This window comes from Vigna umbellata, chromosome 7 (assembly GCF_029865625.1).
Source record: "Vigna umbellata cultivar VRB3 chromosome 7, Vumbellata_1.0, whole genome shotgun sequence".
Lineage (NCBI taxonomy): Eukaryota > Viridiplantae > Streptophyta > Magnoliopsida > Fabales > Fabaceae > Vigna > Vigna umbellata.
This window is the reverse complement of record NC_142171.1, coordinates 19,589,977-19,604,072: the sequence shown is the minus strand read 5'-3', so window position 1 is coordinate 19,604,072 and position 14,096 is coordinate 19,589,977. Positions and strand designations below refer to the sequence as shown.

The 14,096-nt window shown below is 39.0% G+C and overlaps 1 protein-coding gene across 1 annotated transcript; it reads left to right on the top strand.

Moving 5' to 3' along the window:
• Nucleotides 1–6,020: 6,020 nt before the first annotated feature.
• On the top strand, nt 6,021–8,987 carry LOC148195342 (uncharacterized). Its single transcript, XM_088095006.1, has 3 exons — nt 6,021–6,282; nt 6,373–6,670; nt 7,930–8,987. Exons 1-3 carry the CDS (start codon nt 6,110–6,112, stop codon nt 8,641–8,643), a joined length of 1,185 nt encoding a protein of 394 aa, XP_087951132.1. The 5' UTR covers nt 6,021–6,109; the 3' UTR covers nt 8,644–8,987.
• Nucleotides 8,988–14,096: the final 5,109 nt, after the last annotated feature.

Sequence of the window (14,096 nt, the reverse complement as noted above, 5' to 3'; positions counted from 1 at the left end):
CAATTATAAAGTAAATTCTACATTTATACAACCCTAACCACAATCAAATCAAACCATTCATTCAATCCTTTCAAACCCAGACTTCTACTCAAACAAACCATGCCAACACTATCAGTCCAAGCACTCTTATATCCTTTTTTGTACTTCGACCACTCATCCTGTTTACTAAAATAGGGTTTGCATACCAAAACAAGGTTTTCTTGTCACTAAAACAAGGTTTACTCACCCAAGCAAGACTTTCCTGATCACTAAAATAAAATTTATTCACCAAAACAGGAATTTCTTGTTCACAAAAACACGGTCTACAGACTAAAGCAAGACTTTCTCGATTCCACTACCAATGAATACCTAAAAAACAAAGTATCGACAATTACACACAACCAACATCACAAAATATGGTTCATCATATAAACATCACAACACATTCAAAGCCACATTTTCATCATAAAAAGAAAATACGTGGTAAGATAAATAAAATGTTGCAACCCTTATATAAGAGATATGGCAACACCAAAAGTGCACTCAATGCATACTATAACATACAATAATTCTTATGTCTAAAAATTCATTCCCATGCCTGGACCCTAGCAACATGTTTTACCCCATGATAAACCTTAAAACACAATCCAACATTACCACACAAACTCAAAAGAAATCCCCCCCCCTCCTTCCCCGGGTGTGCACACGACAACATACAATATGGTTAACATAGTCCTACCTTTGAATGAAAAAGACAAAATATAACACTAAAACACTTAACTTACACCAAAACCACATTAATTCATAAAGTTATCATAATATCAAACACACCCACTTAACTACTCTAGGGAAAATGCACGTAACCACCAAAAACGCATTAGGCCACCCCACCCAAAGACATGCAATGTACCCCTATAGTTCCAATGCACCTCAAGGCATGTTCTAATGAAGTCCTATACAACATAGTAGCATAGCATGATCACCTCAACAACTTGGTTTATATAACAAACCTAACCTCACCCTTATCGAAACCCTGTAGAAAAAAAAAAACCATGTATCCTTTCCATTTATACTCGTGTGTGTGTGTATATATATATACCTCTAACTCTACATGTTCACAGTTCAAAATAATTTGTACATGGAGCCTGTAAGCTAAACCTTCTCATGCATGATCACTTTAACATAATCTCAATCCAAAACTACATGCCTCATGTTCGACCAACCTACACCTAGACCCATATAGTATAACCACCTCTTAGTTAGACTGAGAAACTCAACCACCTCCACCCCTAAAATGTGCGGCTACAAAGACCCATACCTTGTGACGTAACCAATGTTGCCTAACGTGAAAGTTCAACAAAACCCTTCACCTAATGAACCATAAAAACCCTTATGCACCCTAGTAAATGCTACAACCCCACACTAAAATGCAGTAAATACAATGTTTCCCTACGTGGAAAATAAGGAAACCATTGCACCACACCAAGAAACCTAGAAACTCATGTTGTTCAACGTGAATACCATGAGACTCAAGTCCCATGCAATCCATTTTCATACATAAAACACTTGTAACCCTATATTATATATAATAAACTACATAACTTTGCTTGGAAGATCCACATGCACACATGTTCTATAACTACCTCAAAGGTTGTAACCCAACCCATCATACATGCAACCAACTATTATACTTTCACAACATACGTCAAGAAGAGAAGGGAACATGTGATTTCATATATATATATATATATATATATATATATATATATATATATATATGTACAGTATAAAATATTAACCGAGTGGTTACCAACAACCAACCCGATATCCAGGTAATCTGTTTATATCTTATTCTGTTTATATTTTATTGGGCTGATATCAGTTTAGGAAAATAATAAATACAAAGCCAGGGCCAAAAGCCAGGTACGTTCCACTTACGCATTATTCAATCTACGCTACTCTCAAATACTCAATAGGGATAACCATTCGCTAAATATTCAACTAAGAGCCGAGGCTCTTCAAATCACACGCCTAACTTGGGCGTCGGAGTACCTTTTGCAGGTACATCCTCCCACGTCAAGAGGAAGACCGATCAGTTTGTGCCAACACCGATCGGCCAATAGCAGGAGTTTGAAAGCGAGCGAGCGGCCCAAACACATCAACAGGTTAGTCTCTCGGTCCCAAAATTATCATCCGAAACATTTTGGCGCCCACCGTGGGGCCGAGCGTCAAACCCAATGATGAGCATAGAGATGCAACGAAGACACGCAGAAGAAATTGCAATGTTGAGAGCAGAGCGAGGTCGTGCCGAACGGTCCGCACAACACTCGGAGTCCACAGCCGATCGGGGTAACAACCAACACAATGATAACGCTGGAAGTCGTAATCAGCAACCATCTCGGCATACTGACCCGAACGATCGGGGAAGAAGGGAGTCATCCCCCTTACGAACCGATCGGCCCTCCAGTCTGCTCCCTTTCACTGCGATCATCATGCAAACTCCAATGCCAGAGAAGAACCCTCCTGTGTTGGATAAGTATGATGGATCGACAGATCCCGACAATCATCTCAGGATTTTCACCAATGCAATGATGTTCTACACGGACAGTGATCCGGTTATGTGCAGAGCCTTCTCCTTATCACTCAAGGACGAAGCATTGGAGTGGTATAACACTCTTCCCCCAAACACAGTGGATTGCTTCGCCACTGTGGAAAACCTTTTTAAAAGGCAATACGCCTCCAATCGTAATCAGGAAGTAACGCCAGCGGAATTGGTAAATACTAAACAGGAAAAGGGAGAAACTTTGAAGGCCTTTATGAAAAGGTATATGGAAACTGCACGACGAGTTAAAGAGGTAAGTCAATCTTTTATCATCACCAATTTGCCTTCATGTCTAAGACCAGGGTATTTTGCTGAGAAATTATATGCACGACCGCCAAAAACTATGGAGGAGCTCCAAGAACGAATAGCAGAATTCATCCGCATGGAGGATATGCGAATTTCACAAAGAAAGCGACAACAAGAAGCTGAGGCAACCGAAGGTAGAAAGGACGGTAAAAGACCGTTCAACAATAATGGTAAAGCTGGGGAATCTCCCCGAACGTTTAAGTTTCATCACTATACAACCCTCAACGCACCTAGGGCAAAAGTTCTTGAAGAAGCTCTAAACACTGAACTTCTCACACTCCAAACGAAACCATCTCCAAGATATGCAGATGAAAGGAAGAGCTGTCATTTCCATCAGAATCGTGGGCATACTACAGAAGAATGCATTACGCTGAAAAACGAAATAGAACGTCTCATTCGGGCAGGACATCTCCGTAAGTACATACAGGAAAAAAGAAGAAGTCCCGAACGAACGTATCGGAATAACGCACGGGGGCGCGACTATAGTCACAGTCCTACTCGACATCGTGAACGATCGGTTCGCGGAGTTATAAACTGAAGAGAGGAATCCAAATCTCTATTTAATATCATATTTAAATTCTTGATTTAGACTTTTGTTATTTTCTTAAACATTCATTATGCAATAAATAAAACCGAGCAATTCATGCTCAAACATTAAGTTACCAGTTTCATTCAAGAATTTCGTCGTCAACACTAAAGCTCAAGTCTGCGACCGAGCGGTAAATCCTGCTCAGCAGAGAGGTAAAGCCCTCTCAAAGCCGAACGGTAAAGCCCGTTCCCTAGGAAGCACTCCTAGGTCAAAGACCGAGCGGTAAATCCCGCTCGGGAGAGAGGTAAAGCCCTCTCAAAGCCGAACGGTAAAGCCCGTTCACTAGGAAGCACTCCTCGATCAAAGCAGAGAGGTAAAGCCCTCTCGATTAATGTTGAAGACCGAGAGGTAAATTCCTCTCGGTTCCTGTTGAAGGACGAGCGGTAAATCCCGCTCGGTTAATGTAGAAGGTCGAGAGGTAAATCACTATCGGTTAAAGTAGAAGGTCGAGAGGTAAATCCCTCTCGGTTAATGTCGAAGGTCGAGAGGTAAATCCCTCTCGGTTAATGTCGAAGGTCGAGAGGTAAATCCCTCTCGGTTAATGTCGAAGGTCGAGAGGTAAATCCCTCTCGGTTAAAGTCGAGGGTCGAGAGGTAAATCCCTCTCGGTTAATGTAGAAGGTCGAGAGGTAAATCCCTCTCGGTTAATGTCGAAGGTCGAGAGGTAAATCCCTCACGGTTAATGTCGAAGGTCGAGAGGTAAATCCCTCTCGGTTAAAGTCGAGGGTCGAGAGGTAAATTCCTCTCGGTTAATGTAGAAGGTCGAGAGGTAAATCCCTCTCGGTTAATGTCGAAGGTCGAGAGGTAAATCCCTCTCGGTTAAAGTCGAGGGTCGAGAGGTAAATCCCTCTCGGTTAATGTAGAAGGTCGAGAGGTAAATCCCTCTCGGTTAATGTCGAAGGTCGAGAGGTAAATCCCTCTCGGTTAATGTCGAAGGTCGAGAGGTAAATCCCTCTCGGTTAAAGTCGAAGGTCGAGAGGTAAATCCCTCTCGGTTAATGTAGAAGGTCGAGAGGTAAAGCCCTCTCGGTTAATGTCGAAGACCGAGAGGTAAATTCCTCTCAGTTCCTGTTGAAGGACAAGCGGTAAATCCCGCTCGGTTAATGTTGAAGGTCGAGCGGTAAAACGCTTTCAATTCCGCAAACGCAGCCTCCCTCAAACTCATCAGTCCTATAGTTAACCACGGCTAAAGCCAAACGCTTAACTCGGACTTGGGGGGCATAGTGTACAGTATAAAATATTAACCGAGTGGTTACCAACAACCAACCAGATATCCAGGTAATCTGTTTATATCTTATTCTGTTTATATTTTATTGGGCTCATATCAGTTTAGGAAAATAATAAATACAAAGCCAGGGCCAAAAGCCAGGTACGTTCCACTTACGCATTACTCTCAAATACTCAATAGGGATAACCATTCGCTAAATATTCAACTAAGAGCCGAGGCTCTTCAAATCACACGCCTAACTTGGGCGTCGGAGTACCTTTTGCAGGTACGGTACATCCTCCCACGTCAAGAGGAAGACCGATCGGTTTGTGCCAACACCGATCGGCCAATAGCAGGAGTTTGAAAGCGAGCGAGCGGCCCAAACACATCAACAGGTTAGTCTCTCGGTCCCAAAATTATCCACCGAAACAATTAGTAAGAACATATAGAAAGTAAATAATTTGTTTTCCTAAATAAAATTATGATTTATTAAAAACATTATTAACTCATTAAATATGATATTTTAGTACCAATACAAATTAATCATCACTCATTAAACATGCACATTTTGTTTATTTTTGTAATTTTTTTAAAATCTATCTATTATGATAATATAATAGACTGATTTGCCTACTCCCATAAAAAAACCAATAATTAAGTTAATAAATCTAGTCTCATTTTAAATAATTTTTATTGAAGTTAAGCCAATAATATTAAATAGAAAAAAATTATTTCAATAACTTGAAATTTTTATTTATCATCTTGTACTCAATCTTTAAAAAGTTTGACAAATTTTGTTAGCAACTGTACATTATTTCACATTTTTACCATAACGACATTATCGATCGATTTATCTATGTTTATTTATTTTTAATTTTTAAATTAAATAATTAAATTTTCTATTTTTACGTATTTATTTAATAATTTACTTCAAAATATAAGTTATTTTTAATAGTAAATCTTATTTAATTCTTAAACAAGTGACTTTCGTAAAACTATTTATTTTAGAAAAAAATTATTTATGAAATGTCTAAAATTATTACTAGAATAAATGTGAAAGCAAAAAAGTTATTTACCAAAGAATAAAAAAAGTACATAAGTTTTTAGTTTTTATATTTTTAAAATTAGAAATATTCTAAACTTGATATATTTTAATTTAGAAAAAATATAATTTGTTAAGTTAATTTTTTTTTTTGCATTAGAGGAAAGTTTGACCAAAATGCAGTTGTAGTTGTAAAGTTTAAAATTTGATCAAATAAATTACATTAAAATGAGACAGAAGGTAAATTTGAATTTTATGTGTGGAAGGGAATAAATCCGTATTTAGTCCAAATGCAGAAAAAAATAGAACCTTTGAGTCAAAAACGTTTACCCTAACCCCCAATTTCCCTCTTTCTCTGTTTGCACTGCTTCGTTTTGAGCAGAGAGATGAACCCTTTAACACTGGTGAAGCGCACTCAGAATATCAACGCCAGAGAAGCTGCACTCGGAATTGGCGAACAAGCTTCGTGGCACGCCAAGTACAAAGATTCCGCTTACGTATTCGTCGGTGGCATTCCCTTCGATCTCACCGAGGGTGACCTGCTCGCCGTTTTTGCTCAGTATTTCGCTTCCCTTTTCCATTTCAATTCATCAACTCTTTTTATTTTCTTTTTCTTTTAAATCTGAATGATATTTTTTTTATTACTCAGATATGGGGAGGTTGTTGATCTTAATCTCGTTAGAGACAAGGGCACCGGAAAATCAAAGGGTTTTGCGTTTCTTGCGTATGAGGATCAAAGGAGCACAAATCTTGCTGTGGGTAATTTAAATGGGGCTCAGATTATGGGTAGAATTATTAGGGTGGACCATGTTGACAAGTACAAGAAGAAAGAGGAAGAAGACGAGGAGACAGAGCGGCAGAAGAGGGAGGCACGGGGCGTTTGTCGTGCGTTTCAAAGGGGTGATTGTACTCGTGGAGCTAGCTGCAAGTTTTCTCATGATGAGCAAGTAAGATAACTGTTTTATGACAATGTTTGAGAAATGCTGCAAGTTTTCTGATGATGAACAAGTAAGATAACTGATGATGTTAGAATAATGCTGCAAGTTTTCTCATGATGAGCAAGTAAGATAACTGTTATATGATAATGTCAGAGTAATTTGTTTTTCTTTTTCTTTTTATGCTATGTTTTAGATATGTGGATGATAGCTCTATTAACTCGGTGAAAACTTGGAGTTAAGGTCTATATTTTGTAAATTAAATTTTAGTATTCGTATGCAGTGCCTTTTGACTTATTGGAATTAGATTTTTATTGGTCTATGACACTTTGATATTGTTGGTTACTGTTAAGTTTCACTTGATACCTTCCCCGTGTTTAATAAAACTAATTGCAGTCTTAACAGAAATGGAATTATGGAATTGAATTGCATTCACGTTTTGATTTTTATTCAAAGATCAGCGTTATATTGGTATATAATGTCATATGTTCCTGAATGTTATTATGTAATGAAGGGGCATTGTTTGACAACATGTTAATAAATGGAAATTTGGCATTGTTTGATGAACCACTGTTTTGAATGAGAATTTTATATGTCCTGACTGTAATCTAAAATTGTAATGAGTCTAATATGATATTGAATGAGAATTTTATATGTCCTGACTGTAATCTAAAATTGTAATGAGTCTAATATGATATAGTTTGTAAGTTTGCTCATTGTAGTGTATTAATGGTTGATACAGCTTAAGTTCTAACGTGAAATCTGCATGTATTTTCCTCTGTCATCCTGGCTTTCAATTATTGAGTATTACACTTTCTTTACCCAAGAAATACTTAAATGACTGCATTTCTCTCTATATGTACAATTTACATTCCTTCATACACGAGTGAATATGCATTATACGGAAGCTCCATTTGATATAAACTAGCTTCTCAGGATTTCCTCCCTCTTGCTATTATTGTTGGCAGCATCAACAACTAGTTTAGACCTCCACTATCAAATTTTGGATATTAGCGGAAATTTAAATATTAAAATTTGAGCGAGGGCATTTTAATTGAAATATATCCTAAGGAAAAGTAGTGTAATTTGCTGCACTTTGTTGTCGTGGTTGTTCGGTTGAAAATTGTTTCTCCTCCTTTTTGATTTGCCTATAGTTGAACTTTTGAAGTTGTGCTGTAAAATGTTCAAAATTTTGGAACAACATCTTACATTCATAGGGTTTACGCAGCCACCTTTTCATCTTTTTTACTGTCTTTGTTGTCATTATACAGAGAGCTGCAAATACAGGTTGGGGTCAGAAGGAAGACAATCCAAAATGGGGTCACGACAAATTTGAGGGTCCCAAAAAAGAGAGGGGATTTGGCACCAATCAACCAAATCATAATTCAGAAACTAGAGACAGAGATTCACGTTCTAAAGCCCGTTCCAATGATGCTGCATTCGACAACCAACCTAAGAGAAGTGATAGAGAAGAGAGGTCAAGGCGGTGGCGTGATGATGATGATACATATAAGGGAAGGGAAAATAATAATAGAAGAGAAGAGAAAGGATCAAGAAGGTATGGAGATGATGAATTTGAACATAATTCGAGAGAAGAGCGATATAGGAGAGAAGAAAAGAAATCAAGAAAGGATGATTACGATGATATTCCTGAGCAAACAGATCATCGTAGAAGGGGAGACAAGAGGTCAATAAAGCCAGATGATGGTGAGTATGAACTCAAGTTGAGAGATTCGGACATAAGGGAAGATAAAGGACCCCGGAGGAAGGATGAGGATGATTTTGTAAGCAAGGCAAGAGAACCTCATAGTAACAGGGAAGACAGAAGATCTCGAAAACACAGTGAAGATGAATCTGCACCAAGGTCAAGAGAAGATTATGATAGGAAGCAAGATAACAGGTTTTATAGAAGTGATAGTGATAGACCAGAGTCAAAAGTAAGACATGATTTTGAGAGGAGGAAAGAGAAAAGGTCAAGAAGGTAATGACAGTATCGAGGTGGATACGAGCATATCATTCCTTTGTTGTGGAGAGAACCTAGTTTTAGAGTACCGGAAAATCATTTGATAACCTGAAATGTGATTCAAAGCTTCTGGAATGTCTAAGTTCATTTTGTTTGTCTGATGATTTTCACTGCTGCGAGCAGTGATAATCTTACTTTTGGCGTGGCTGGTTTGATAAATATTTTCGTCGGTTCAGCGATCTCCAACTACCAATGTTAATGTACCATTAATTCAAAATACTTGACCTGTCTATCAGTGATACAATCTTCTCTACAAGTAGCAAAAAGCGAAATGGTTTGACATAACGAAGCTCCCAATTTTACGCTTGATTGTGGGTATTTTCATATATTTCCTTCCCATTTTATTTGGAGTTGTTTGTATGTACGAAATATATCTAAAATCCGTTGGTTCTTTTAAAGCGATTTAGGAGCTCCAAATAAATTAAGGACTTTAGCGAAGGACAGTCGAGTCCATCAGTGCTGACTTCTTTGATAATTTGGTTCATATTCTCCCATTCGGGAGACTTTTCAGGGGCTAATCCACATGGTTTACAAGATATTAAAGCACATCACACAAATTCCCTAGTCATACATTTTGTTTCTTCTTCTCTGGTTGGGTCCATCTTTGACAAGTGTGTAGGAGCACGATGTTACCCTTTTGTTTTTTTGGTATGCATTCATTTTTTTTTCTTACAACAATTTTTTTACTTTAGCTGGTAAATCTTGCTTGACATTACACAGTCCACCAATTTATGCTAATAAGAGAAAACACACGTTTACTTAGTTGTATGTTTTACTCTTGAAATCACTTGAATTTAAAATCCCTAAGTTTATAAATGTTGATAGTCACAGTTATTATATTTAAAAAGTTTAATAATCCACTTTATTCCCCTGGTGAATATGTGAATGAACAATTTGTATAAGCCATATAAAGAAAACGCATGACAGAAGAATTGCTTAAATAAATTTGATGAACACAAACTGCAACCATTTCCATATTGATCTAATATCCAGTTTACACTTTTTACGAGGAATGATAGACATGTTTCTGGATAGAATAGATTATACAGGTCCAAATAACTGACACGGTATGACTGATATTATTTCGAGAAAGGAGCAGCAGCAGCTGTGAAATACATGTTATCAGTTCCTTCCCAATATATAATCAATTAGTTTTCCAACAGCAATGAAAGAAGAACCACTGGTAAGGACAACTTTCCTGGCCTTCTCTTTCATCGCTAGCACGTTCTTGTGTACCATGCTATCTTTGTCCATTAATTTTTTCAGCCCTTCCTCTATCTCCTTTGCCGTTACAAGATCACTGCTACTTCTATAGTCCAGTCTCAACTCCACTGCTAATCCATATTGCCTCTCCATCCAAAATGCATTCAACTGTTGTTCTGCATAGATAGGCCATGTCAATATTGGTACCCCAAAACGTGCAATGTCACTCTTCGTTTGCATGGAGTGACAAACCACAGGCTTTCCAAAATAGTTCCCTACGTACAATCACTAATTGTTAACAATCCTTATCTGAGACAAGCGTCATCCAAACCGGGCACTACCTATGAATGATCACTGCCTGAATCATGCATCATCACGACTAATCACTATTTATTAATCGATCGTTACCTCAACGAATATCAAGGTCGGTCACTCCCCGTAAATGATTACAACCTCAGAGCAACATCACCAATAAAGATCATTCCCTAAGAACCATCACTACGAGACAGAACACTATAATAAATAACACTTGAGTCTGGTTTAAACGCCTAGAGTACTCTGCTGAACACCTCAGTACTGACCGAACGTAATCAAACTAAACCTCAGGTCACCAAATTAAGATCGGACGCTAGCTACCTCAGATCCACTAATCATCAAGATCAACTGTTGCCTAATAACGCTCGCTACTTGAAAATAAATAACACCAAGACCGAACGTCACTAGTAAGAATGCTCGTTACTACCTATAGACCCAACAAGTTTTACTTCCCGTCTCTCTCTCGAAGTATTCCAAATCCAACTTTATCTGCACTACCATCTCTCCCGTATCCGTACGACCATCACGGTTAGAAACCACAGCCACAACATGCAAGATGAATAACCAGAATTATCACATTATAAACCCACTACCTATACTATAACAATTCCCATGATAAATTGACTCACATGACACTGCAGACTAGTCTTTCATAAACTGATGTCGTTTACTTGTAATTTGTCGTCATAACCTGCTCTCAATAACAGGCGACCCGAGCCGTCATCCATCGCGACTTCAGACCTATCTCCCCGACTCCTGAAGGACTAACGAGTAAAAACATCACGAAGTCACACATATTCTCAATCACGAAGTCACACATATTCTCAATAATATGTATAACTAAACCAATAGTATAAACGTGCTCAATCACGAAGTCATACATATTCTCAATAATATGTATAACTAAACCAATAGTATAAACGTGCTCAATCACGAAGTCACACATATTCTCAATAATATGTATAACTAAACCAATATTGGATCAAGGAAATAACCAACAATTCTCAATAATTGCTTCAAAATACTCCCACGGATTCATGCATTATTGCCGAACGCTATTTCCAACACTGATGCTGTCTGAGCGAACGTTCTGGAATAATCTTCATCAAAGGCCGAACGTTGTCGATGAACACCGAACCAAGGTCGAGCGCTCACAAAACCAAGGACGAACGCTACCAAAAACCAAGGACGAACGCTCACTTAACCAAGGACGAACGCTCACTTAACCAAGGACGAACGCTTACTTATACTCAAAAACCGAACGCTCGTTATACCCCAAAAGCCGAACGCTCATAATTATCACAAGGCCGAACGCTCAATTACTGAGCCGAACGCTAAGATCCATCACTTAGGCCGAACGCTAAACCATTGGACGCTTTGGACGAGCGCATAAGATCAAACATCCTAAAAGACCGAACGCTCTTTATAACCTACGGACGTTCGTCTTGAGACCAAGGCCGAACGTTCAAGATTGCTCCACGAAGATACTAAGTTAAGGACGAACGCTCATAATTCACTGTTTGGACGAGCGTCTCATTTTTACAGACTTGACGGACGAACACGGACGTTCGTTAGAAACCGAACGCACAGTAATTTGGACGAACGTCGAATTTCACCAGAATTGGACGAACGTTTAGAAATTGGCCGACCACTATTTGGTCGAGCACTGTTGGGCGAACGTCCAATTTTGATTCCCCAAAATTGGACGAACGCGCATTCTGCAGAAATTCTGCAGAATCGCACCAGAGTCCAGAAACCCAGAAAACCCTCCCCTTTTCATCCAGATTTTTCACATATTTGCAGCAAAGCCAAAATATCTCAACACTCAATGAAATAAATCAAGCTCCCTTACCTCTTGAAGACTTCCATGTAAATTTGGGATCTATCTCCTTCCAGACGTGCAGATCAAGATCTCCTTGAAACTTCAGTAGTTCTCCCCTTCCTCTCCCAGATCTTACTGCAACAGCTTCACTCTCACAAGATGTCCAACCCAAATCCTCCTCTCTGCACTTCTGAAGTTGGTGCTGCTTCCCTTGGGTGCTCTTTGAACGGCTGGAAATGGAAGGAAGGGTGCCCTTCCTCTGGCTGCTCTCCCACATGGCTCTCTTCTATGCTTTTGATTCACAGCCACACGGCCCATGGCCATTCATTTCGGCAGCAAGCAATGTTTTGGAATTTAATTGGAACATTCTTTTTGGAGTATGCAAACCGTGCTTGATGGAATGAGGGGGCCACCAATTGGTTGAAAGCTCACGTGGAGGACTCCTAAATGCAAAAGTTGAATTTGTTGAAGTGTAAATAGCACACGGCCCTACACTTTTGCATGTCCATTATTGCTAGAATAAAAATGGGAGCCACCACTTATATAATATAAGGTGACTATTTTGTTGGAAGAAAGCATTATGGCCCACTTTATCACTCATTTCAAAACTGGTTTAGAAGAAACACACACCACTCACGACTTTATTCCCCATGTCCAAGAAATTAATTGAAGAAAGTGCACATGGGACATCTGAAGGAAGAGGACGTTGCTTCTTTTATTCCAAAGAACACGCATGAATTGTTTTGGAGCTGGAACGGTGCACTTCTTATCACAGGTTGATTTCCTTTTTCAAATGCTGCACCAAATTACTTGAGAATGAAGTTGACTCACGGATCTAGCAAGCTTGAGACCTGCAAAAATGAAGAGAACACACAGTCTGATTTGGTTTCACGGACAGCAGTAGCAGCATGCAAGAGGTGTCACTGCCTGGCTGGATGGACAGCGGCAACAGCACCAGTAGCACTTGGAGGAAACGGTCCAACACCTTAAAGACGTAGTTGGTCCAGCAAAAGGAGAAGCCACCTTCACGGTCCAAGGTGCTGGAATCTTAGAGAGAAGCGAGAGAATTTTGGAATGAAGTTTTAGAGAGAGAAAGAATGTGTTTGGAAAATGAATTTCGGCCCTCCCTTTGCTAAGCTTCCAGTAAGTAATAATGCACCTCCAATAATGAAAAAGGTGGGTGACCACCATGTCCCCACCAGTCCTTAAAATACGGGTCTTACAATCATCACTCATTAAACATGCACATTTTGTTTATTTTTGTAATTTTTTTAAAATCTATCTATTATGATAATATAATAGACTGATTTGCCTACTCCCATAAAAAAACCAATAATTAAGTTAATAAATCTAGTCTTGTAAAACCCTATATAATTAGCAATAATAATTCTGTGTTAAACCAGATTAGTGCACACTATAATGCTTATTAGATCCCTCTTCAAATCTGTTTTTAAATCTCCCTGCAGTGCACGGAAACCGAGCCCCATCATTCTCTGAAACACGCACCACGTCACACACTCAGTGCATTAAAAACGCACCAAGCGCTGCATGCACGCATGCCACTTGTCACGATGGAAATTCTAAAGGCAGAAGTGGGAGTGCAGGTGTCATCACGCGAGACGCTAGTTCGTCTGGAATGAGAAGGAAAAAAAAATGAATTTTCGAAAACCCTTCCACTCACCTGCACCATTCATCTTCTTCCTCAGAAAACCAAACCTCTGATCTTCTCCAACTTCTCTCTTGCACCAGTAAACTTCTCTTTACTGTAAAACTCACACCTCTTCTCCAATCGCGATTTCAACACCATAGAAGTGTTCGTCCAGTTGTGATCGTCATTTTGGACCGAACAGAATTTGAACCCAACCTGGTAAGTCCCCTTACTGTGGTTCGTCCTTAGGTTTCTGGAAAAATAGGGTTTTAGTTGCATGCAAACTTGTATACTGAGTGTTCTATAATCTGTGGTTAGAGTTTGTTCTGGAAGAGTCAAGAACCTGAGCAAAACATAGTTGGACGAAGCTATTTTTACATCTAGGACAAGCTTGAATTTCAATCCGGGTAAGGGAAGCTTATATGTT